Raw genomic sequence first — 27,340 nt, 5'->3', positions numbered from 1 at the left:
AGTTAAGATTGTCCCAACCTGTATGCACATTGAGTTATGAAATTTACACAACCCAGTGGGGTGAGTACAATGATCTCCAGTTTACAGGCAGGAAACTTGTAACATATAAACAGATTAGATGACCTTATAGGCAGACTGGCTCCAGAGTTCATATTTGTTTATTGCCAACTCTTTTATTTTGGAGGTTTTCAAATGTACAAAACTGGAGAGACAGTCATTGAACCTCTACATATAACTCAGCTTCAACAATCACCCGTTTTTTTTCTTTTCTTTCTTTCTTTTTTTTTTTTTTTTTTTGGTGCTAGGAATTGAATCTAGGCCTTATGTTTTACAGGCAAGCACTCTACCACTGAGCCATGTCCCCAGCCCCATAATTACCAATTTAAGGCCTGCTTTGTTTCATCTATACACCCCACTCCCAGCCACTAAATTATTTTGAAGCAAATCCTAAACATCATGGCATTTCATTGGACTCTTGGCTTGTGTTCATTCATTCATTTATCATACTAGTGATTGAACCCTGTGTACTCTACCACTGAGCCATATCCCCAGCCTTTTTAATCTTTTATTTTGAGACAGGGCCTTGCTAAGTTGCCAAGGCTGACCTTGAACTTGGGACCTTCCTGTTTCAGCCTCCAGAGTAGCTGGGATTACAATCATGTACCGCAAGTGTTCTACCACTGAGCCACAACCCCAGCTCCCCTAGCTACTTTTGATTAATTAATTAAATAAAATTAATTTTAATTTTGGATAATTTTAGATTTATAGAAGTTAGAAAGATGTACCTCACATTACCATGGTACATTTATCAAAACTAAAAAGCCAACATTGATATATTACTATTAACTATACTCCAGATTGAATTGGATTTCACTATGTTTTTACATCAATGTCCCTTTTCTGTTCTAGGAGCCCATTATATTTAGTCATCATGTCTTAGTCTTCTCTGATCTGTAAGTTTCTCAGACTTCCCTTGTTTGGATGACCTTGATGATTTTAGCAAGTGCTGGTAGGGTAGGATATTTTACAGACTGTCCCTCATTCTGGGTGAAGAATATTGCAGAGATAAAGTGCTCTCTGTATCACATCATATCAGAGGGCTTCTCAATTAGTTTTAATATAACCATAATACCCTTCACATACCTGAAACAATTAAATCTTAATGACTTCACATTTCTTTAATTGTCAACAAATGTGTGTGTGTGTGTGTGTGTGTGTGTGTGTGTGTGTGTTGGTACCAGTGATTGAACCCAGGGATGCTTAACATGAGCCACATCCTTAGCCTTTTTTTATATTTTATTTAGAGACAGGGTCTTGCTGAGTTGCTGAAGGCCTTGCAAAATTGCTGAGGCTGGCCTTTGAATTTGCAATCCTTCCTGAGCTGCTGGGATTACAGGTGTGCACCACCACGCCCGCCCGGCCCTAAATGGTTTTTTTTTTTTTTAATTATTGTTGTTTGAATGAGACTTCTCTCAACCCTACACATTACATTTGGTTCATGTTTATTTTGTCTCTTGATATTCATTTCTCTCTCCCTCTTTATTTTTTGAAGAAACTGGGTTGTTTGTCCTGTAGGATGTCCCTTATTCTGAATATGGTTGATGGCATCTCTTTGGTTTTATTTAACATGTTCCTCTGTCCCATTTCTCTTGCCAATTTGAAATCTATGTTTTTTTTTGTTGTTGTTTTTTAATCTGTTTTAAAGCACTATCCCACCTGGCCTTGTGGAGGGGGGAAGAGGAAAAGGAAGAGTCAGCACCTGGAGCTTCTAAGACCTGCCTTCCTCTCTTTTCTTCTCCTTTGCTGCCCTTTTCCTCCCCTGAACTCTCTTCTCTCTCTCTCTCTCTTTTTTTTTGCTTCAGAGTAAGATCTAATCCGGCAGGTGGAGCCGAGGCAGGAACAAGAACAAACATGGATCTCCTCCCATTTGTTTTCAGTCTATCCAAAAATAGTTTTTTTTTTTTTTTTTTTTTTATTGCTGCCTATTTATTTTTATTTTTTAAGCTTCCTCACTCCTTCAGAGAGCTCACCTCCTGTTAAGATGACCAGGGTGACAGTGAACTGTGTGTGTGCTCGGGTCCAACGTGGACTGTGGCAGATTTCCGTAGAGCAGGCGGGTTGCACAGGGCTCACTCTGTGGCCCCGGGAACTCCTGGGCAGGAAAATGTGCTCATCACATGAAATTTGTGTGGGCTGAGAGTCCGGAGGCCAGGAGCAATTTCTCATATATTTTGCCTCATATGAAGTTTTAAAATCACAGTGCCTTTTAGATAGTTTTTTGAATCATTTCCTTCCCGTAGGCTATAGTGACTTTCTGAGAGCAGTGCTTGGGGTTGGTTTGTGTTGTGGAGCAGCTCACACTTCCCAGAAACACCTGGGAAGGTTTTTAAACCGATATTGCTGCCTGGAGCCTGGAGCACTCAAACCAATAGAACCAGAATCCGTGGGTGTCTGGCCTGGCCATGAAGTGCCTGCTGATTCAGACAGGGTACAGCCTGGTTGAAGACACCTGCAGCTCCAGCCTGTCTACCTTGGGCTATAGGTTCAGTGAGTATTTTATTTCTAATCCTAAAGAGCAATCATTTTGAGGTCTGGGGCTAGGTGTCTGTCAGTTCTTCTTGGGCCTTTGCCCTCAGCCTCCACTAAGAGGCCTGCTGTCCCCAGCTGAGCTGCATCTAGGGAGAGGACAACCTGCTGCTGGAGGTCCAGGGTCCCTGCCAAGAATCAGCAGACTCACCTTCCTTATGAAGGGAAAGGGAAAGGATTGTTTGACTGACTCATTCTCTGGTAAAGAAAAAGGGAAGGAAAAAATGTCCACTGTGTGATTAGATACAGATGGGCTGAATTTAAGAGGTGGGGGTGAGTGGGTGCACTATACATTTTAAATTATTGAGAAAATAAAAATGAACTCAAAGAATAGAAACCTTGCCTGCCATTCATGGCAGGGAAGACACACAGAGGTAGTTTTTGTTTCTGCAAAGAAATAATGTTTCTTAGCTGAGGCTACAAAGTATCAGAAGGACCCCTTTCTTTGAGTAAGCACTCATTGAGAAGTTGAGTTATCTAAAAATCATGGATTGCCAGAGACTTTGCTGTTTTAATCGTATCGTTAGGAATGAAGTAACCAGTTCTTGATGGCAGATCTAAGCCACTTTACCTAATAGATAACCCCAAATGATTAGGTTTAAATGAGTTTCTGGTTTCTGGTCTCAATATTACACACTAGTTTTTCTTTGTCTTTTGTGTGTGTGTGTGTGTGTGTGTGTGGCACTGGGGATTGAACCCCTGGGTGTTTACCCCTGAGTTATATCCCCAGTGCCCTGGCTCCTTTTTAAAAAAAAATTTGAGACAGAGTCTTACTAAGTTGCTGACACTGGCTTTGAACTTGAGATGCTCCTGCCTTAGTCTCCTGAGTTGCTGGAACTATAGGTATGTGCTATGGTGACCAGCTCCACACTAATCTTAGCTTTATAGTTTCCATGGAAACAAGGCCCTAAGTCCACTTATCAGTCGAGACCTAGCTTGACCCTTTCCATGCATCCCCTTGCTTTGCTGGGAGTTAGGAGCAATCGAAGGACTACTTTATTTCAATTTCCCTCCACCTTTTATCCATAACATTGGACATCAACTCAATCTTTTCCTTTGGTGATACATCTGTCATAACCATGCTGTGCAGCCTTCCTTGTTGCAGTAATTCAGTAGACTTGACTTTGTTAAGGCTGGTCCCTGGGGGTTTTAGGCTGGCTGGGTTAGGATTACAATGTGCTCTGAACCCTTTTCATGGATCTCAGGCCTGTATTTCAAAGTGTTTATTGAACAGTTACATCTGGAATGCCCAATGACCTCAAATGTACATGACCAATGCAGAATCCTTGTCTTCCTCTCCACTAAAACAGTATGCCTCTAGCTCCCCTTATCCTGATTAATACACATTAGTATTGAACTGGCAATCTACACATTATCCATGACTCCTGGTTCTTCCCTGTTCTTCCACTCTCAGCAAGCCTCGCTGTACCCCAAGGCTCAGCACAGTGTGGATCATAGTAGGTCTTCAGAAGCTAGTTGAACGGTGAATGGGTGAAGAGACTCTAGGCATCTGCAGTTTCTGATCGCAGCCTTCATGCCCTCATGCTGTCCTGTATAACCTCTGTTAGGTTAACCAGCCACCTCCCAGTCTCAGTTCCTCTGGGTGCCTCCTTCACCCTCTCTAGGAAGAAACCTATGTGTCCCCAGTGCACTGTGTGATGCCTCATTTGAGCACTGATCACAGTGTTTTGTAGTTATTTGTTTACTTATTTGTGTTTGACTTCCTTGATGGTTCCGAGTTCCTGGAGAGCTTGTTCATGGTGATGCTCCTGGAGCCTGGCTCAGTAGGAGTTTGCAGATGTCTGTGAAGCAAAAATGCTTTATCTGAGCTTTTCCCTCAGTGACTGAAGTAGAAAGTGGCAAAAGAGGGCTGGCAGGGCAGAGACAGGATCAAAACCACAGGACAAGTCAGGGGCTGGAAGTGTCTGCTAGAGCATCTTTTCCAAGTTGCTTTGCTCACATCTGTTCCTGCTCATCCTCATCCCTCTTGGACCACAGACTTTTCAATTGTACCCTCCCTTCAAAGCCCCATCCCGCCCCGCCCTGCCCTATCCCCTTCAGGAAGTTTGGAGGCCACTGGATGCTCACTAGCCCACTCATCCATTCAAGTGTATCCGCACAGCTCTTTCTAAGTATGTGAGGAGACTGGTAGCCAAGGTGGATAAGGGAGGAACTATCCACATCCTACACCCTTCAGAAGTTCATTGTCGAGTATATTACTTAACATACCAGCTTGTACTTTAATTTACATATATTTTAAAAAACAGAATATTACTTCTATATGTCACTCCTAATACTGATGTTTTTTTCATTTTAAAAGCAATTTAAAAGATATAGAAATAATCACCCATAATCCTATTACTCGGAGGCAATATCTGTTATTATTTTAATGTATTTTCATCTAGCATCTTGAAAAATATGGTCTGTAATTTTTTTCTTTGAAACACCTTCAGTAGTACAGGAAAGGTGTCTTATAACTCTCACCTTACAAGAGTAGGAAAACTTCCCTTTGCCCTTTACCTACCTCCATCAGTTTTTAAAATTTTGTTACATTTCCTCATTGTTTTCTTTGTCTAGGTGATGAAGAAAGTCTAGAAACAGCAAATATACATGATCTCAAGGACATCCGCAGAGTGTAAAAAACAAAATAATAGCCAGTATGGTGGAGCATGCCTGTAATCCCAGGCAGGAGGATCACGAGTTCTAAGCCAGCCTCAGCAACTTAGTGAGTGATGCCCTAAGCACCTTAGTGAGACTCTGTTTCAAAATAAAAAGTAAAAGGCTGGGATGTGGCTCGGTGGTTAAGTGCCCCTGGGTTCAATGTCTGGTACCAAAAAAATAAAAAATAAATTAAATAAATAAATAAATAAATAACAGTACTTACATTTTTAGGTTATATGACCACCTTTGTATTTATACATGTTCTTTTTCCTCAGCTACTTGAAAGTGGATTACATCCATTCATCCCATAATTCTTTAGTGGATGTCTCCTAAGAATAGGGACATTCTCCACATAACCACAGTACAGTTATTACATCTAGGAAATTTAACATGGATACAATACTTTTTATTAATCTATGATCCATATTCCAACTTTTTCACTTGTGTCAATAATACTCTGGAAAACATTCTTGCATCAAATCCAGGATCCAATCCCATCACACAATGTACTTGACCATCTCTTTAGTGACCTTTAACTGTGGGTCAGTTTTTCAGTCTTTGTCTTTATGACATTGACGTATTTGATGAATGAGGCCAGTGATTTTGTGAAATGTTCCATAATCTGGAGTTTTCTGAGGGTCCCCATGATGAGATTCAGTCCCTCCGGAATGCCACATTGGTGACACAATTCACTTTTCACGTCTCCAGGCACAAAATATCCATCTGCCCCTCCATGGTCCTTTTAACGTGTCCCTGTCACTTTGGTGGAGATGGCACTTCATTACTTTCTAGCACAACCAGTTTCATCTTATACCATCCCTGCCCTGCCCTGGAACCAACCACTTCCCTAGGGAACCTTGGTTCCTTTCACCAGGGTCTAGATGTCTTTTGGTAGTTTTGCTCTTCATTTAATATCCATCTGTTTCTACCTCCTGGCTAATTAAGTCGGAATCCCACTGCTTATACATTTTACAAAATCATGAGCACTTTTCCATGTCATAACTGTGGTCTGAAAGCATGATTTTAAATGTCTGCATAATATTCAATCATATAAATGAATGTCACTCAACCATCACCTTGGTGATGATTAATGATGTAGCCTTGACATGTACCTCTGACCATATCTCTGAACATTCTGATTGTTTCCTTATACTGAGTTTTTGGAGATAGAATTTTTCCAGGACAATTGTATGAGCATTATGTACGTATGCTTTAAGTGGGGAATGGTTTGGGCCATTTGAGCTATAGAAGAGGCTAGAAAAGTGATTGTTGTAGCTAGGAATGCTGCTGAGGCTTGTTCTGGTCTGTGTTCTGTACCTGGAGGTGGGTGGCAATAGGGGGTAGAGAGGCTGCTCTGTGTAGGGGGTGCCAGGATGAGCAGAGGGATGGGTCTGATTTATGCAGGAACTTTGGTGACCCAGGGCCTATTGCAGGTCTTTATTGGGAAGGGAAAGGAAAGAAGCTGACTGCAGGGGCTGCTGTCCTTGAATGCAAGGGCAGGGAAGTGGGAGCTCCTGTTTTCTTCACTATGTAGAGCATAGGGCTTGGAGAGCTGTGGGGTCTAGGGAGGGATTTGGGGCAGAGCCCAGAATGTAGTGAGGCATGAACCCCCAGTGTTTGCAGCTTTCCCCTTCATCTCTGAGCTTGGCACCCTCTTTTTATTCCTCTTGAATTTGGCTTAGCCCAGCTGGCTTTGTCCCCAGGTCGAAGGCCCAGCAGCAGTGTTGCTTGGTTTCCTTTCACTGGGCTTGAATGCCGGTGGCCTGCTTAGCACAAAGCCTTCCTTTTCTAGGGCCCCTGCTCCGGGGCAGGGTTGGAGAAGCTGGTCCCTTGGCCTGCACCTCACAGCAGTTCCAGGACTCTGGTTGAAGCAGGGCCCGTGGGCCATGGGTGCAGTGCTGTCTTGCTTGGGCTCTGCCTGTGGCTATCTTCCCCCAAGTGCAGAGCCGGATCTTAGAGAGGGGCCCTATCAGGGGTGGGCAGGGTCTTCATGCTCCCTAGAGTTCCTAAGCAAGGCAGGGGGGCTGGGGAGATGGCTCCCAGTGATGCTTGGAAGCTTTTGAAGGGGTCAGCTTAGATCTCAGGACAATGGGAGAGAGGGAGAAAAGTGGGAGGCATCTGGAAAAGAAGTTGGGACAGTCACCAAGTATCTGAATGGTCTTTCTGAGTCCACTTTAGGAAACCCTCAACTCTGGGAAAGCTGCTTTCAGGTCCCTGAGCAATGAGGCCTCAAGGGCGTTCATCATCCCCACAGGGAGTCCTGAGACTGGGGTCCCCAATCATAAGGGCAAGCTGCAGGGGTGTTCCCAATGTCCTCAGGGTGTGTACAGCCGCTGACCTCCTCTCCTTTTCCACCCTGCTGCAGACATCCTTCTACGGCCGCTTCAGGCACTTCTTGGATATCATCGACCCTCGCACGCTCTTTGTCACTGAGGTAAGTCAGGGCTGTCACTCTCAACAGAAGCCCCTTGGCTTCTGTACCTTGTCACTGCAGACTGTGTGGGCCATCTAAAGGGCCACGGAGGGTGGGATGAAGGAGTGAGGAGTTAGGGGTGGGTAGGAAACAAGAGGAAGGTAACCGATTGTCCGTCTGCCTACCTACCTAGAGTTCATTGACTGCTATATACTGTTTCACATTATTTCATTTGGATCTCACAACGGCCCTTCAAGATAAATGCAGTGTTTTTGTTGTTGTTATTATTTGAAAACTTAATGAAATTATTACCAAATTTATTACCTAAATTATATGCTTGTTATAAAAGTTCAAATAGGGCTGGGACTGTAGCTCTGTGGTAAAGCCCTTGCCTAGCATTCGTGAGGCCCTGGGTTTGATCTCCAGGTCCCAGATTGGAAAAGTTCAAACAGCAGAAATGTGTTTAAGTAGAACAGAAGAGGATCCTTTAATCATCCTCCCTGCACAGTTTTCTCCTTTCCTACAAATTAATGACTTTTAAGGTCAGGTTTATTAAGACATAATTTATACCTTTTTTAGGTGTATAGTGCTATGGGTTTAGGCAAATGTATAAGTCATGTATGCATCACTGAAATCAAGATATAAAACATTCCTATCACCCTAACATGTTCCCTCACTTCTTTATAATCAATTCCCCTGACCCCAGCCCCTGGCCACCACCCATCTATTTTCTGTTTCTATAATTTTGCTGTTTCCAGAATGTCATCTAAATGGAATCCTGCAGCATGCAGCCTTCTTCCCTTGACCAAAATGCTTGTGAGATGCATCTGTGTTATTGCATGTATCAGTAGTTCATCCATTCTTATTGTTGTGTTCCGTTGAAAGAATGTTCCAGAATTTGTTTATCCATTCACTTGTTGAGGAATACCTGGGCTTTTTCCAGCTTGGGACTATTATGAATAAAACTGCAATGAACATTTTTTTTGTGTGGATGTATGTTTTAATTTCTCTGAGTAAATAACTAGGAATGAGATTGCTGGCTCATGGTAAGTAGGGGTAAATATATATTTAACTTTATCAGAAATTGCCAAACTGCTGTTTAGAGTGCTGCACATTTTACAGTCCCATCAGCAATGTGTGAGAGTTCCAGTTGCTCCACTTCTTCACCAACACTTGCTATTGTCAACTTTTAAAATACATTTATATATTTGGTCTCTAAAGGCTTCTCATGTGTATTTACAAATATGTGTGCAGGAATGCATATGCCTATGAAATAGTATTACTTATTAGATACTGTGAGCGAAGCAATTTGTAAGCATTTTTAAAAATCGACACGTAGCTGGGTGCAGTGGTGCATCCTTGTAATCCCAGCGGCTTGGGAGGCTGAGGCAGGAGGATCACAAGTTCAAAGCCAGCCTCAGCAACTTAGGGAGGCCCTAAGCAACTCAGCAAGAACCTGTCTCTCAATAATTTACCAATAAATAAAATAAAAGGGCTGGGGATGTAGCTCAGTGGTTAAGTACCCCTGGGTTCAATCCCTGGTACCAAAAAAAATTGACACATAACCCAGTATTGCAGAACATCAGGAAATAAAGATAAAATTTGAAACCTAGTAGAGCAAAATTGAAATAAAAATAAATTGACACATAAAGTTACACATATTTAAGAGGTGCCATGTGATGTTTTGATACATGTATACATTGTGTACTGTTTAAATCAAAGTAAGCATCTGTCCCCTTAAACATTTATCATTCCTTTGTGGTGAATTTAAAGCATTTTCATGTATTAGCTCATGGGATTAAACTCACAGCCACTCTTAACAGAGGAGATGATTATACATTCCATTTCACAGACGAAGAAACAGTAGAAGTTAAGTCTCATGCACATGGTGCTGGCCAGTGGTGGAGCCAGGGTCTGGACCCAGGTGTTTGTCTATAGACACTTATTCTCAGCCAGTTCACATTCCTATTCAGGGAACTTGAGTTGAGGAAACTCCTCAGAGATTTCTTAGGCAGCAGAAGGCCTGAGCGCCATCCCTAGCCTTGGAGGCAGCTTCCTCCTGGACAGCACTTCACTGCACTTCTCTGTCATGAGCAATGCCTTTCCTCAGCCCTGGAGTTGACAGGCTCTGGGAGCGAACAGTCATGGTGGGAGGAAACACAAGGCTTGCTGGACACCTGGGCCTGAACCATCCCAGTGTGCACAGGTAGCAGCCCAGTAATGTGGAATGTAGGAATTACCCTGCTATGAATTTCCTACTGCATCTCTGCAAGAACTAATAAGGGCCCAGTTATTTTCCTGGCTGGCCTTATTGGCCTTCTTGGGCTACTGTATCTTAGGAGCAAATGTGCTGAACTTTTAGGCTCTGTGTGGATTCTTCTAAATAGGAATCAGTGCAATTACATAAAAATTTTTACCAAACTAGAGAGAATACTTAACTAGCCTAGGTAATATCATACAAGATAATTTCAGAACCATGCAAAACGAGGTACAATTGCAGTTCTGAAATCCCAGTGTAAGTGCTATCTGCTTGGGAGAGGAGGTAGCAGAACCAGAGCTTAACTCAAAAGATGGAGATGTTCATGGTGGACTTTGAGGCTCACTGAGAAATGGCAGAAGGGGATGTGGGAGACAGGAAGGTGTGTTAGCTTTCCATCACTATGATGGAATTCCTGAGAAAGGCAACTTAGAAGGAGGAAAGGTTTATTTTGACTATGGTCTCCGTCCATGGTCATTTGGCCCTGCTGCCTTTTGGCCTGTGGTGAGACAGAACCTCATGGAAGGGAAAGCTGCTCACTTTGTAGCATCTGGGAAGAGAGAGAGAGGGAGGGAGGGAGGGATGGAGGGGGGGGCGGGGGGGAAGGGAGGAGGGCTGGTCCCAGTTTCTCCAAGGGCACACTCCCATGACCTAATTTTCTTCTATTAATTCCACCTCCTAAGGTTCCACCACCTCCTGGGTGGGGACATGCAACACGTCAACCTTTCAGGCTCATTCTAGATCCAAGCTATAGCAGGAGGTATTTCCATGGGCCTCAGATTACCAAGAGCAGACAGGGGGTTGGGGATGGGTGAGCTACAGGGTGGCATGCCACCTGGGCCAGGGAGCTCATCGTCCTCCCTTTTCCCAGTCCACCATCCTCCCATTCTCAAGACCATTTTATTTTACACTTCTCTTCCTTGATCCATTTCTCTTTTCTTTACCTCTTGTATTTTGAAAGACCTCAATATTCTTCCACATCACTAAGCCAAATTTGGTCTGTTTCTCTTATCAATCAATTTTAAAAAATGCTTTTAAAAAAAACTATTGAAGTGTCAAAGAAACTTAAATGTTTACTTATTAGAAAATAACCAAAGCAGCTGGACGCAGTGGTGCACACCTATAATCCCAGTAGCTTGGGTGACTGAGGCAGGAGGATTGTAAATTCAAAACCAGCCTCAGCAACTTAGTGAGGCCCTAAGGAACTTAGTGAGGCTCTGTCTCAGAATAAAAAAGGGCTTGGGATGTGGCTCAGTGGTTAAGCACCCCTAGGTTCAAACCCTGGTATCAAAACAAAAACAAGGCAAACCAAGGCAGCAGAAGATTTAAAATATGTTTAAAATTTCACATGTTCCATCCCCTTATTGAGATCTAATAGGTTTCCCAGAAAGATCTGCACCTCCCTTCACCACTGTACCTGAGTTGTATATTATTTCCAAGAGTACCTGTTTACCTTTTGGAAAATTTCTGCTCCCAGAAGATATTCTAGGCCCTAAAATCTCTGGAAGGACCAGGTGCAGTGGCACACACTTGTAATCCAGCAACAAGGAGACTGAGGGAGGAGAATTGCAGGTTCAAGGCCAGCCTCAGCAATTTAGCAAGGCATGTCCCAAAATAAAAATTGAAATGGGCTGGGGATGTAGCTCAGTGATAAAGTGACCCTGGGTTCAGTCCCTAGTACCAAACAACAAACAACAACTCTTAACTCTGGAAGGGCCCTGAATGGGGTCTCCAGGCTGACAATTTGGTAAGTGGCCCTCATCCTCACTGGCTCAAGCACAAGCAGGCTGTTTGGCAAGGTCATTTCTATTGCCAAAAGGAGAAACTAGAAGTAGCAAGAGGAGCCTCTGAGCTGAGCCTGCCCTCCTTCAGGGCTGGTTCCTTCCACACTGCTGCTCAGTCCACAGATTAGGTCTACAGAACACTGCTTCTCTCCCAGGGCCTGTGGCTGGTGTCCTGGAAGGAAATATGGGGCAGTGGCTGCCCAATTGGAGGCAATCTGGATGGCCCATTGGCAGGGTGCAAGCATACGAGGAGGTGGCTTTGGAAACTGGAGCTTCCCAGAGTGGAAAGATCCTGGGCAGCATGAGCCATCTGTGACCCGGTTCTGAGGGGCATATGCTGAGTCAATGGAGAGACTCATCTTGAGAGAGTTTTGCAGCTGTTCGTTTGCAATTTATAACTGACCAAGCTTTAAAAAGATTCCAACCCTTGTATGTGTAATGAGGCGGAGGAAATTTTATTCACCATAATGTCTCTTAGGAAGAAGGCTGTCTTTGTTCTAAGAATGCCTTAAACAAAGACTTCAGAGGAGGAGGAGGTTGCTGTGTTTGACAGGGAAAGAATTGCACTTTTTGATCCTAAAAGGAGAAGGGAAAGAGAAGGAAGAGGAGGAGAAAAACAGTGGAAAGAAGAGTAAGAAGCCCCAGGGTGAGCTGAAAACCAGTACAAGAAATACCATAGCAGAGATTGCCTGGGCTCTTTTGTATTGTACTGTGTTTATAAAAGTTGTTGTGGACTTGCACTGTTGCCCCCTTCACCATCATCCCTGAGAAGTTATCCACAAAGTCTGCTTAGTCCATGAAATCTCTGCAAGAGGAGATGACTTGGGTATCTTGGAAGGCCATGAACCTCCTGTAGCGTGCTTAGTGCCTTGCTTTTGCTGAGGCTGGTTTTGAACTTGCAGTTCTCCTGCCTCAGCCTCCTGAGCCACTGGGATTATAGGCATGTGCCATTGCACCAGACCCGAGTTAATCTTTTTTTAAAAAATTTTTTTAGACCTTTATTTTATTCATTTATTTATATGTGGTTCTGAGAATTGAACCCAGTGCCTCACACATGCTAGGCAAGTGCTCTACCACTCAGCCACAGCTCCAGCCCCACTGAGTTACTCTTAATTCTGGACAGAAGATGGAAGGCACTTGCTCTTTTGAATTTAATAATTACTTAAGGGTTGACAGATTATCATTCGGAAGGGCATAGAAAACTAACTGAAATAATATTAATAACACCAACTCAATTCTAATATTGGTGTAGTAATCTGAAACTATTTTGAATGCATTGTTGGATAGAATAAATAAGTAATTATACTGATATTGGAACCAGGATTTTCACTGTGGGAGTCAGGAGGTAGTATATGGAGTAGGAAAAAAGAAAAGGAATTGGTGTGCTGTTGTGTTTGAATTGGAGGTGTCAATGTGAACGCATGATTTTCACAAAACACACATTTACATTATATTTCCTAATTTCCTGGTTCTGTTCATTGAAAGGGCCTAGAAATAATGACACTCCAGTTACAATGAACATACCTGGCACTCAGATGTTGGTTTCTAAACACCATTACCCACAAAAAGGAACCAAGGCTCCTTGGAGAGATGGTGAAATTAGGTCGGAGGCAGGGAGGATTGCTGTGGAAAGTAAGGAAGTGCTGAAAGACATAGACATAACAATTGCCTTGAAAGAAAACCCACTGGTCATTTTTGGGATAATTGGAGCATTGAAAAGAACAGCAGTAGATTCTAACACACTGAATAAAAAATAATCTGGGAGTCTGTAGTCATACTAAAACTGTGGGAAGGGGAATGAATCTCTTTGCAGAAGAATACCAGCTAATAACTGTTGAAGGAAATAACCTTGTGTAACTTTCATTGACGTAACTGTTCCTGTTAGGAGAGTTATTGGATGCTGCTTCTGTAGAGTAGAGGTTTGTTGAGAAACAGAATATTTATTTTCTCTCAAAGTATCACTGGCAGATTACTTACTTAACAATAACAAAGGGGAAGAGAGAGGTACTTTTTAAAAAAAACATTTGTTTTTTAGTTGTAGTTGGACACAATATCTTTATTTTATTTATTTATTTTTATGAGGTGCTAAGGATCAAACCCAGGACCTTGCATGTGCTAAGCGATGCTCTACCGCTGAGCCACAACCCCAGCCAAGTGGTAGCTTTATGAAAGGCTTGGGGGATATGCTTTAACCAAATTAGCCTCACCAACTGTGAAAAAACGTTATATTATGTGCCTTCTGATGTGGTGAGAGTCAGGTGGTAATCACTAAATACTAGAAGACGCATAAAGAGAAAAATAAAAGTTGCTCGTAATCCCACTTGCTAGAATTAATTAATAAATAATTAATTTTGCAGTACTGGGGATTGAACTACTGCTGAGTTCTACTGCTTAGCTACATCCTCAGCCCTTTTAATTTCATTTTGAGACAGGGTCTTGCTAATTTGCAGAAGCTGTTCTCGAACTTGCCATCCTCCTGCCTCAGGCTTCCAAGTAGCTGGGATTATAAGCACATACCATCTTGCCTGGTTTGCTAGAAATAATTGGCATTAACATTTTGGAGTATGTATATGTACAAACTTGGGATGTTTTATACAATATGTATATGTATATCTATATCTGTATGTCTATATATATATATAGGGAGAGAGACAGAAAATCATATGTGACATGTATGTATACATGATGCATCCTTTTTTCCATGAAGCATATATCATGAACCTTTTTTCTTGTTATTAAATGTTGTTTTAAAATGTAATAACTGCATTATAATTCATTATATGGTTATTCTAGAATTTATTTAACAATTTTCTCTATTTTTGATCATTTAAGTGGTTTCAAGTCTTTTGCCATTACAAATAACATTGCAGTAAATATCTTTGTACATAAATTTTACTGCATTTCTCTTTATTTTCTTTGGATAAACTCCTAGAAGTGGAATTTCTGGATGAAAGACTTTAAAGTTTTTGATATAAATATATATATATATATATATATATATATATATATATATATATATACATATCCATATATACATGTCTCCACAAATTGCCCTGCAAATTTTACCAACCTATACCAAGATTTCCTCAGTATACTCCCAATTGCTATGAGTTCGTATCCTTATATACATAAAGTTTTTGTCTGTCTGCATACATTTTTGGCCTATTTATTACATCCAACATATACTTTGTACTTGTTTTTTTCCTTTCATTCATTTCCAAGTCTTTTACATAATTTTTAAAGATCCCATTTTATAGTATAAATAATTGTCTCCTGTTAGACTTCTAGTTCTAACAGATAGGTTGTTATCTTTTGCTTTTTTGCAAAAAAAAACGGTGTTGGGCATATCACTTCATTTCTGCTAACTTCATTTTTTTTTAGAATAAATTCCCAAGGGCAGGATAAGCAAACTGGAGACCATGGTTGTTTTTAAAGTTCTTGGGCCAGCTGGTTAGGTTTATGTCCTAAAGTAATGCACCACCTGTCATGCTACCAGAACTGTATCCGTTTACCTCAATAGTCCCCCTGAGGTGACTGGATGCCCCTGTCCTGGGGCCTATCCATGGCAGCAGTCAAGGACACATCCCATTAAAGACAAGTTTAACTCAGAGGTTCTGGAACTGCTAGGAGGGAGTAAGAAGTGGCATAAGATGGCCAGTGAAAGACAAGAGAAGGGCTTGGGACTTGCCTGCCACGTGACCATTAACTTTGGCCCCCAAGTTCTACCACTTGAAAGTCGTGATATTATGGTTAATCTGTGAAAAAAATGCATGTCCCTAGCCCAGGTGGTGGGGAGTGCCTGTAATCCCAGCCATTCAGGAGGCTGAGGCAGGAGGATCACAGGTTTAAGGCCAGCCTCAGCAACTTTGTGAGGCCCTAAGCTACTTAGTGAGACTCTGTCTCAAAATTAAAAATAAAAAGAGCTGGGGATGGAGCTCACTGGCAGAGCATCCCTGGGTTCAATCCCCAGGATGAAAGAAAGAAAGAGAGAGAGGGAGGGAGACAGAGAGACATAGAAAGCAAGCAAGCAATCATGACCCTGTTTCCAGTAGATCCAAGATGCGCCCTGTGAGAACACCCAGTTACTGAATGATCAGGACATGAATTGACATAACCTCTGAGCCCCCTGCCATCTTATGCATCCAGCTGCTCATCCATTATCCCCCATCCCAGGCCTCTTTCCTTCTTTTTTTAAGTTGCCTTAGCTTTAGGGGCTGCCAACCTCGTCACTTGCCTGAAATGCCCTTGTTCCCAATATACGCACTTCCTCTAAACATTGAAGATTAATTCCTCTCCATTTTTTTTTTTCTGTATCAGGTTGGGTATGGCTTTGAATGAGAATAATATTGCTCTTCCTTTTCTTACCTGGGTGCCCTGCCCAGGTAGCCATCAGCTTTGTGGAAGTTCCAGACAACTGCCGTGGTTTCTTTTAGAGTACAGTGCTATATCAGCTTTCTTGCTGATATCTCATGGAAATGGCTCAGAACTGGGGTGGAGGGTTCTCGGGATTTGTAGGTGCCACCCACCCACCCTGGGAACTTGGGTAAGAAAATATCCTTCTTGGTTACAGTTTTCTAAGAATGAGGATGGCCAAGATGGTTCTATGATACATATGTGCTGAGGAATAGTCTCACCCACGTCTTGAGTGAGCAGGGCACGGTCTCGGATCCCAGCATCACCATTGAAGGGTTTCTTTTGGCTGCACTGGAACCTGAAATCCTAATCCTGACCCTGCTGTTCCCTTATCTCCCAGCAGCTGCAGTCCTTCATTCTGTCAAACTCCCACGATGCACGGCCTTGTATTGGTGATGGGTGGGGACAGGGTCCAGTCCTATGACACTGCAGATTCTTAAAACTAGCTCCTGCACTTTGTCATATCTGACAGATAAGATGGGCACATCACTGGCAAGTGGTCAGGAACCTCAGAGAGGGGCAGACCCAATCCTCTCTATTTGAGAAGGGGAGGGAACATTTCTGGAAGATTCCCAGAGAAAATAGTACCAAGCCTTGCAGGATAGATGGGGCTGTGATAGACTGTTGAGGAGGGAAGGACTTCTGCTGAAGGGAACAGTATGGGACTTTCCAGAGGAAGGAACACACAAGTGCCACCCATAGGGTCAGTGAAGCCCTTCCCAGGGGTCAGAACGTGGTGATGAAATAATCCTGGGTGCTACTCACCTCTTTTCCACCTGCTGTCACTACCATCTTGTATTAGATGAGTTAAATAGTATTATAATTAAATATTTAGATTTAATTATAGATATTTAGGGCTGTCTGGGGTCAGGAGTATAGAGACCTCAATATAAATAATTAAATATTTAGATCATTTTGACATTCAGGGCTTATACTGAGGTCTCTATACTCCTGTCCCCAGCTATTCAGGGTTGACTCTCCATCTGCATTTAATTTGGGGCTGGGCTGTGGTGCTCAGGAAAGATCAGTTTTGCTTCTGATGACTCTTTCCCTAACTGACTTTTGTCCTTTCCTTCCTGGGTCCCTCCATCCCCATTCCCCTCTAATACCCTGACCTCCAAACCTGTCCCTTTGCCTCATACCCCTTTCCCCTTGGGGTCTTGGAGGAGGCCCAGAAGAGCTGGGATTCTCCTCTGTTCAAAGTCTCTACTGTGGGAGCAGGCACATGCATTTGCGGAGAACTTTCTGGAGAACATTACCCCTGTCAAATAAAAGGAGAGGCTCTCGTGGCAGGCCTACCAGTAGGCTGGTGCTGGAGAAGAGCTGGGGAGGCAGCAGTGCAGGCTGTTCTACCCCAGGCCCAGGGCTCTGCCCAGGCACAGCCTTGTCTCTGGGCCAAGCAGGGACCCTCACAGCTTTTGCATTCAGGGGCTGCTAGCCTGTTTGTTCCTGGTTGAAAAGACTTCCTGCAAAGCTTACCCTGCCCCAAACTCCTGCCCAGCTTTCCCCCTCCTCAGGTTCCCGGGGCCCTTGTGTCAAGTCTCACAATACAGCAGCATGGGAGGAGGGTGTAAAGCCGGGAGACCTTCCTCAGAGCCCCCAAGTCTCTGTGAACTTAGCCACCAGAACAGGAAGTCTCAGGGACCTCTCGAGACAGGTGGCTTGGGGCCTTGCCCATCCCACAGGGCCTCTCAGTCTTAACAGAAGCGTCAAGCCAGGACCAGCCTAGGGCACCCAGGGGGCAGAAAAGCCTGTTCCAGCTTCCTGCAGTCCTGGGCCCTTAGACTTGTCTTCAGGAACTTTGGATTCAGTTCTCCCTCACCCACATAGTTTGCCAAAACCAGGACTTATTGGAACTTATTCTGTTGGCAGGAGGGCTCCCTTTGATGACCGTGTCAAATGAGATGGAATCTGGCCAGGTTGTTATAGGAACTCAGGAGAATCCCTAGAGTGGGAGAAATAATGAGAACACGGGGCCATTCAGCACTCAGCGTTGGAAAGTAGAGCATGCATTGTCCAGGCCCACGGAGGCCGAGGGAAGAAGCGGGCTTGGCCCGGGCAGCCTGCCCCATCTCTCAGAGGCTTTGGGGGCATTGGATGTGGGGGGAGGGTGGGCAGAGCAAGGATCTGGCTAAACTCTGGGTTTAAATGCTAAATCACCCACCTACTATTTGTGTGACCTTAAGCAAGTTAAACCAATCGGCACCATCCAATTTTGTTGAAAAACAAAATGTATTGACTCTAGAGAGAAAATCAACTCCACCTTTGCAGAGTTATCACAGAGTATGTGAAAAGATGATTTAAACTGAGTTTTTGTGCTTTCCTATTTTTTCCCCCCTGGTATTTCTTTAAGCAGCATGAATTGCTTATGTAATTGGGGAAAAAGAAAACAAAAACAAAACAAATGAATAGTTGGAAATGAATAGTTTGGAAATGAATAGTTTCTAGGAAGTGGCTCTTTGAAGTCTGGTAGACATCTATACATTTAAAAGGAAATGAACAGTACTTTCCAGCCTTAGGCCATTCCAAGTAAGAAAAGCTTTCCTGGCCTGTGATTCTGCTGTGGTCCAGACCTGAATTGGATCAGTGCTGGCTGCAGGTCCTGTACACACAGACCTGATGGCCCAGGGGGCCTGGCTGGTTTGTTCTGGTTTGGAAGTAATTCCTGCTGCTGTGGCAGAGCCAGTGGCTATTCAGCATCCACCTCCTGCCAGCAGCCAACTTAGCAGCCCTGTCTGCCTTCTGGATGCGCCCCCCACCCCAGCACTGCTTCCTTGTTTAGACCAAGGACTCATATTGAGGTCTCTATACTCCTGTCCCCAGACAGCCTTTTTCCACAGGCCAGAGGTAACAAGGTAACTTCAGTGAGTTTTTCCCCCCACTCTGGCCCTTCCTACTGTCTGAATTTCCTTATCAGATCCTTGACATAAACTACCTTCTATCATCATTGTATGTTTATGGTTAATTTTTTGAGGTATGCCATATATATTTCAAAATGCACAACTCCTAAGTTTATGTCTTAATGAATTTTTACATCTGTTTATACCCATCTGACCAACATGCAGATCAAGACATTGAATATTTTTATTACCCCAGAGTATTTTTTTGTGTGTGTTTCTTAGTCCTTGTCCCCCTCCAAGTGTAATGCTGTAATGATCTCTACCACCCTAAGTTGTTTGGCATTTTTTTTTTTCTTTTTTGGAACTGGGGATCGAACCCAGGGCTTTGCGAATGCAAGGCAGATGCTTTGCCATTGAACTACATCCCAGCCCTGTATGGCATATTTTTGATTTGGGTATCCTCTTTTGTCTTTTGTCGTTTATCATTGAATGCATCAACCTTCCATTGCCATGTAACATATCACCCTGAAATTTAGTAGCTCAAAACAATCATCAGTTACTTTGCTTATAGAACTTTAATTTGGGAAGGACTTAGAGGGGATGATTTATCTTTGTTCCTGTAAAATTGGCTAGGGCGGCCCTCAGCAGGGAGGGACTGGAAGATCCATTTCAAGATGGCTTGCTTGCATGGTGGGTAAGTAGGTGTGGCTGTCAGCAGGTGGCTCAGTGGAGCTGTGCACCAAGGTCTAGTTCCTATGCACAAGGATGTTTACTAAGCTGCTTGGGCTTCCTTACAGCATGGCGAGTGGGTTTCAAAAGAGTGACTCTCTCGAGAACAAGGTGGAAGTATGGGCTGGTGTGATCTAGCTGCAGATACTGCATGATCTTACTGCTCCATTCTGTACTTGTTGAGGCAATCACAAATCTGGCCTCCCAGAATCAAGGAAGGGGTCATTATTGACCTTTGGAGGGGAATATGAGAAGGTTCTAGAAGATTATGGGAGGTGGGGATATTGAAGTGGCCACTTTGGAAGATATATTCTGCCACATTATGTCTATGAGATTTGCCTACATTGTGACATGTATTTGTAATTTTACTTTTTCAAATGCTGTATAATATTTCATTGCATGCATATATTATGATTTACTTATTCATTCTCCTGTTAGTTATTTGCATCCTATGTGAATAGTACTTCAATAAACATTCTTATACCTGTCTTGGTGGACAAAAGCTACCTTCTATCATTATTGCTGCCTCTTTTAGTTTTTTTCTTTTAATTTTTTTTTAGTTGTTAATGGACCTATATTTTATTTATATGTGGTGCTAAGAATCGAACCCAGTGCCTCACACATGCTATGCAAGCACTCTGCCACTGAGCTATAACCAGCCCCTCTTTTAGCTTTTAAGATTTAAAAAAATCATACCATTACCATCCAGCTCTCTTTTGTGTATGTTTGTGTGCATATATGAGCGAGCACGCGGCTGAGGATGGAACCCAGGGCCTTGCACATGCTAGGCAAGTGCTCTACCACTGAGCTGCACCCCCAACCCTTTATTTACTTTCTTTTGGGACAGAATCGTGCTGAATTGTTCAGGCTGGCCATCCTCCTGCTTCAACTCCCAAGTAACTGAATTGACATGTGTGCTCCAGTGTGGCTTTGTTTTTTCCCTCCCTTTGTTATTGTCGCCATATGTACTCTAGTAGATAATCTCTGCCAGTGTTTTTAAAATGTTCAAAGGAGATCATAAAAGCATTATATAAATATATCCTCCCTATAAATCAGAAGGTCAGAGTTCCTTCTGATACCCCTTTGCCAAGTCTGAGCTTTTCCCTCCTACCCTCAGGTAACACCTGTTTTTGCTGGGTCTCCTCCTAGCTCTTTTGATGCATTCACACACACACACACCACACACACTATTCTCATAGAAAAATGTGGTTTTGTACGTGTATCTTGTTTGTTTGGTACAACAAACAGCAATGTACTATTTGGCAATTTGCTTTCTCAAAGTATTTTGGAGATGTGGCCATGGAATCACATGTACCTCTATTTCACTTTTTTTTTTCTTTTTTTTGAAGTACTGGGGATCGAACCCAGAGCCTTGCATGTACTAGACAAGTGCTCTACCACTCTACATCCCCAGCCCTCTACGTCACTTCTGTTTTTTTTTTTTTTTTTAACACACTGAGTCACATCCCCAGACCTTTATTGTATTTAATTTAGAGACAGGATCTTGCTGAGTGTCTCAGGGCCTTGCTAAGTTGCTGAGGCCTGCTTTGAACTCGTGCCTCAGTCTCCAGAGCCACTGGGATTACAGGTGTGCGCCATGGCTCCCATCTTCCAATTCACTCCTTAAATTGCCTAATAATGATCCATAGTATTATTATTATTATTATTTTAAATTGTAGATGGATATAACATCTTTGTTTAATTAGTTAATTTATTTTTATGTGGTGCTGAGGATCGAATCCGGTGCCTCCCACGTGCTAGGCAGGCGCTCTACCACTAAGCCCCAGCCCCAGCCCCAGCCCCATAGAATTATTATAAGACTGCTGCCCAGCCATTTCTCTATGGAAGGACATGTAGGTGCTATTCTTCCTATTGCTTTTTGTGTGTTCCATGAGCTGAGGGCTGAGCCCTCTTACCCTGTAAACATTGTCACTTTGATTGATACTGATGTGGTCCTACTTGACGATGGTTGTTAGGAACTTTGGCTCTGTGGCTTCACAATGCCTCTTCTTTCCTCTGCAGAGACGTCTCAGAGAAGCTGTGCAGCTACTGGAGGACTACAAGCATGGGACCCTGCGGCCAGGGGTCACCAATGAACAGGTAACTCCTTTGGAGACGGGCAAAGGCAGGTGGGGAGGGGAAGGAAGACAAATTTAATGATTAGAATCTGATGGGTAAAGTGTCAAAGTTTTTCTTTCCATTCATAAGTTTTATTTCATAAACTTAAAAAGTTAATTTTGTATTTTCAAAATAATATGTGGGCATAATTAGAAAAGTCTAATAGTACTCGGAACAGTTGTAAGAAAAAACATTCCTGTTCCCCAAAAGCAACTACCTTTAGCTGTTTCTCACAGACAAATCTGTATTTCAAACTAATATGGCCATCTATGCTGCTGTTTCCCAATTGATTCTTTTGCATTCTCTATTATGGTAGTTGAAGATTCCGCTTTCTTATTATCCACCCAATAAATCCACTCTTCCTCCCCTACCTCCTGCTCAAAATAGTTACCATGGTTTGAGGGTCTATAGTTATTCAGTATTCATGTTAGAATAATTATATAAATAAGCTGGGTGCAGTGGCACACGCCTGTAATCCCAGTGGCTCAGGAGGCTGAGGCAGGAGGACCATGAGTTCAAAGCCAGCGTCAGCAAAAGCAAGGTACTAAGCAACTCAGTGAGACTCTGTCTCTAAATAAAATACAAAATAGGGCTGGGGATGTGGCTCAGTGGTTAAGTGCCCCTGAGTTCGATCCCTGGTACTCAAAAATAGATAGATAGATAGATAGAGAGATAAACATATATATATATGTGTGTGTGATATTTCCTGCATTCATGTTGGTTATATCATGATTAGGTTTCTTCTCTTTTTCAAAGTTTTTCTTTATCTGGAGTTAATAGCTGCCTGATTTTTCAGGTTTCCTTTGGGTTATTTCTCTGATCACACCCTCTAGCAGCCTTTCAGTGTTTTTAGTGTTCCCTTTCAATTGGAAGACTCTTATCTTTCCGTTCTCTCTTTTTTTCTCCTGAAATGTTCCTTTCTGGATCCGCCTCCCACCAGCGCCAGGTCTTCTTTATTCAGTGGAACACCTTTTTCAGTAGCTTCCGGGGGTGGGGGGGGGAATGGTAAATGGGAAGAACATTCTGGTTTCTTTTGTGTCTGAAAAATTATAATTCTGTATTCAGCCTTAATTGACAGTTTGGCGGAGGAGAAAATTCTGGGTTGACAGTCATTTTCCTTCAGACTTTTGAAGACCAGTGCTCTATTTTCTTCTGACTTCCAATATAATTATTGAGAAATCGGATGCCATCTCATTCCTGATTCCTTGCAGGTGGCCCGTTTTCATTCTTTGGAAATGTGTATTGGCCTTCTCTTTATCTGTTAAATGTATTTCTGAAATTCCTCAGTGCTGTCTCTTTGAACATGAATTAATTTGGATTTTTGTTGACCCCTTTCAATCTGAAGATTCTTGTCTTTCTATTATGGCAAAGAATTGTGCAGTTTCTTTGATAATTCTTTCTCCTTCTAGAACTCCTTTTTGTCAAATATTGGATGTTTCAGGCTGACACTCAGCTTTTCTTACCCTTTTTCTATTTGATCCCATCACTCCAGGACAGCTATGGGGCCGGGGTCAGGGGATAGAACAAGGAAGAGACTGGATGAGGTAGGTTCTTGCCCCACGGGCCCCATGGACCCCCCAGAGGCAGGTGAAGACACCACACTGTGGGAAAGCAGTGGAAACAGTTTAGACTGGGGTGTCTGGTGAGGAGGGGCCCAGGGTAGGAGCCGTCCAGGGTGGAGACAGCCCGCCCTGCACTGGAAGCCAATGAGGAATGTGCTGGACGGCAGTGCAGGGGGGGGGGGGGAGGACAGGCGCATGGTGCATGCAGCACCTTGGCCAGATGCGCTTGTCAGGGCCCCGGGGAGTGCTGTGACACACAGGACCCATCCTCAGGAGTCTGCACTGTGTGCTGAGTCATGGGCAGCCATGGGCAGGGACGGTGGGCTGCGGTCTTACTCCTGAGCAGCAGAACTTCTTTCTGGCCATGGACACTGGACACCCTGGGTGGCCTGACGTGATAGCACACCCTGCTCTGGCCTGAAGTTGTCCTCGGACCTGTGAATGTTTTCTCCCGATCCTGTGTCTGCTCTGGCTCTAGCTCCCCTCTGCCCCTGCTTGCTGAAGCTGGCCTCTTGGGACATCTTTCAGCTCCTGGAGTTTGGGGAATGAGGCCACATTTTCTCTCTTCACTCCCTTCAGTAGCCTAAAGCTGTCTGTACTGTTTCCTGGGCCTTCTTTGTCTTCTGTCCTGAAAGCCCCCATGTGCCTCTAGGGAACTGGAGGGAGTCTGGGGGGCCTCTTGGCAATAGCTGAGCCTCCCAATTCTGGCTTGAGGTGGCCATGCCTGCAGGGGCCATCGGATGACCAGGTAGCACAGTTCTTAGGTGTGAGCCTCCTGGAAGCAGATCCTCCCTCTCCCCCCAGCCCCCGTCCTCGGGGCTACCCAGAGTTCGTGGCATTGGGCTCTGCATGGGTCTCCTGGTGCCTTCTTGGGCCACAGTCAAAAACCAACACCCCCTCTGACCTCCACAAACACAGGAAGAGAAGGGACAGTGATGTCGAGTCAACTCTGGGCTTGAGGAAGCCTCAGTGATCTGGAATTAAGGACACACCAACTCCTGGCCCAGGCTGGCCCTGCTCAAGGGTCACATCCATGCTATTTGAAGAGACCCAGGGCAGCTCTTGGTCTCAGTGGACAGCGACCTCGTCTGCACCTGCTCTTGCCTGCCCCATTGCACTCTTGCAGGTGGGGGTGTCGGAATCCTGAAACTGTGTCCCAATGCCTGCAGGCCTGTCCCAGTGTCATGGGCAATACTGGGTAACTTGTGTGCACTCTTTTCTACCGGTTTGCCATCTGACCTGCCCTCCAGGTATGGCACCTCACCAGTGGGTATTGTGAAAGTGTGCCGAGAGTTTGTCCACTCCCGATGGCCTTGCTTTTGGTCTTCTGTTCACGAGGGGCTGATATCTCCTTCAGAGACTGTTACCATGTTGAGTGGTTGCTACACAAATAGATAATAAATCTCAAGGATAAAGGAAATTTAGAGGCCAGATTGCGAAAATCTTTGAAAACCAGGAAGAGATGCTGGATGTGGGGCCAGAGGAAGACACTGCAAGCTCTTGAGCCAGGGAGTGGCATGGCAGTGGTACTGCCGGCCTGGTGGTGGTGAACCAGGAAGGAAGCGCTGCTGTAGAAACCAGGCTGGAAGCTACTAGGGTAACCCAAGTGCCGAGCGCAGGTCTCCAGCAGCCGCTGTGGGCTCCTGAGTGGGGACTCCACCATCATTCCACATTCCCCAGAGGTGAGGGACCGGCCACCCTTTATTGAGTGCCTCCTCTATACCCAGCATAGCACACAGGCAGCTCAGAGCCCACAAGCAGCATGGATTTATGTCTGCAGCCTGCCAAGGAGAAAGGGCAGCTGGGATGTAAGAGATCCTGCGAGCCTTCTCCTCTCGGAGAGAAAATGGGGTCAGCTGTGTTTGGATTCTGCTGAAAATAGCAGAGCAAATACCAGAGGCTTAACAGCACTTGCACCCCAAACCTGTGCGTGTCTGCAGGTTTGCCGGAGCTGGCTGGCTAGTCTTACCAGGACTCCCAGCCTCAGGCTCTGGGACTCCTGGGCAGCACCCTGCTGCTCTTGGCCAGCACTGGCTTGACAAGTGTCATTAGCACAGTGATCCCTATTAGCCAAGGCCTGTGCAGGCTGGGCCAGGTACTGTACCAGGTGATATGGTCACACCTCTGGGGCTGGGTAACTACAGTGGCCTCCTAGATGTTCTTCCCATTTTACCTGGGTCCCTCCATCCATTCCCATGACAGCATCAGCACAGCAGCAGGCAGAGTGACCTGCGAAACCTACGACTGGGTCCTCTGCTCCCGGCTTCTCAGCCTTGGCTCCATTGGCATTTAGAACTGCATAGTTTTTGTTTTGTTTTGTTTTTGTTGTTACTGGGGACTGAACCCAGGGAACTTAACCACTGAGCCATATCCGAAGCCCCCTTTTTAAAAATATTTTATTTAGAGACAGGATCTTGCTGAGTTGCTTGGGGTCTCACTAAGTTGCTGAGGCTGGCTTTGAACTCACAATCCTCGTGCCTCAGCCTCCCGAGGATCACAGGAGTGCATCACAGCACGCGGCCCCGCAGAGTTCATAGCTCTTGGTTGTGCGTCCTGTGCACCCAAGGATGTTCACCTGCATCTCTGGCTTCTTCCCACTAGATGCCAATAGCTCCCTCTCCCCAGGCATGACAACCAGGAAGTGTCACTAGGCACTGCCAGATGTCCCCTGAGGAAAAGCACCTCTAAGTGAGAACCACTGCTCTGTTAAGAAAAGTAGTGTTCCCCTCTTCCACTCAGAGTAAAAGCCATCGTTCTGAACACGGCCTGAAAAGTCCTCATTCCTTTCTGACATTGTCCCCCGGCCCCCATTCTTCCCTTATTCAGTCCACTCTGGTCACACTGGTTCCCTGCTGTCCCTGCTGTCCCCAGAAGTAGCAGGCCTACTTCTGCCTCAGGGTCTTTGCGCTGCCTGTTCTGCCTTCAGAGCCCATTCCCTCCCTTGAGAATATCCTTCAGTGTCGCCTCTGAGACCCACCCTGATCCCCCACTGCTGTAACCTCTGTCCCCATCACCGCCACATATTCCCAATCCCCTTACCTGTTCCACTTTCCCTTGTTCCCTAAAGCACCGATCATTCTAACATAGCAGAGAATTTACTTTTTATTATTTTTATTGCTTATCCTCTGTCCCCCTTAGCTGGCAAGCTCCACAAAAGCCAGAGCTCTTTGTCTGATTTCCCCCCTCCTTCCTCTGATATATGCTCACCATGAACAGCAGCGCTCAGCACATAGTAGATGCTCAATAAATATTTGTTCGCTAAGTAAAATCAACTATTAATCCTGACAGTAACCTGGTTCAACCCCAGGGTCTGTCCTCTCCATAAAGAGAAGCTATGTGGATAAGAAGTAGATGCTATGCTGCAGAATCAAGAAGAGGGCCTCTTTTCTTTTATGTGCCCTAGGGGTAAGGGTTAGGGATGTCTCTCAGTGGTGGAGTGTTTGCCTAGCATGCACGAGGCCCTTGGGGTTCAATTCCCAGAACTGCAAAACTAAAAAAAAAAAGAGAGAGAAAGAATTGGTGGGAGGTTATTTCACCCCTCCACAGACTCGTACAGGTACATATTACCTGGGAGTTACCATGGCAACAGAATTAATGGTGAAGTATAATGCAATTGGCCCAACTGATAAATTGGGAAGTTTCTTTTTTGTTTGTTTGATGGAGGCATCCTTTGCCTTACAGAAGGATCCCCTTCAGGCTCTGTTTAATTACCTTCTGGAGGTTGTTTTAAATAGGCTCTGTCTATGCTGCCTTAGGAGGTTTGGAGAAGCAGCTTGGAAGGAGGCAGAGGGGAAGCTGAGCGAGCCAGACTGGGGGTGGGGCCTGGGCAGTTGCTCTCCTCTGGGTGCTGGGGGACGTCAGGCTCTCCTAGAAGCATGTGGTGACCCATCCCTGACCCTCCCTTGGTCTCCATACTGAGACTCAGGGTCAGAGGGCATCTCCGTGGAGACGCTGGCCACTTCTAAAATCAGCAAACC

General features: G+C 44.4%; 1 protein-coding gene across 4 annotated transcripts in view; it reads left to right on the top strand.

Annotated features, from left to right (window-relative positions):
• Window positions 1-27,340, top strand: part of Sfxn5 (sideroflexin 5) — a 112,356-nt gene that overhangs the window by 3,560 nt on the left and 81,456 nt on the right. For all 4 annotated transcript variants that reach the window (XM_071601710.1, XM_027934496.2, XM_071601711.1 and 1 more), the window contains exons 2-3: window positions 7,613-7,681; window positions 21,706-21,783. In XM_071601710.1, coding sequence (XP_071457811.1) covers window positions 7,613-7,681; window positions 21,706-21,783 — 147 coding nt within the window. The remainder of the gene's footprint in view (window positions 1-7,612; window positions 7,682-21,705; window positions 21,784-27,340) is intronic.

Source organism: Marmota flaviventris, chromosome 14 (assembly GCF_047511675.1).
Source record: "Marmota flaviventris isolate mMarFla1 chromosome 14, mMarFla1.hap1, whole genome shotgun sequence".
In the NCBI taxonomy this organism is placed as follows: Eukaryota; Metazoa; Chordata; class Mammalia; order Rodentia; family Sciuridae; genus Marmota; species Marmota flaviventris.
Note: the sequence above shows the minus strand (reverse complement) of the source record. Positions and strands in the feature narration are given on the sequence as shown.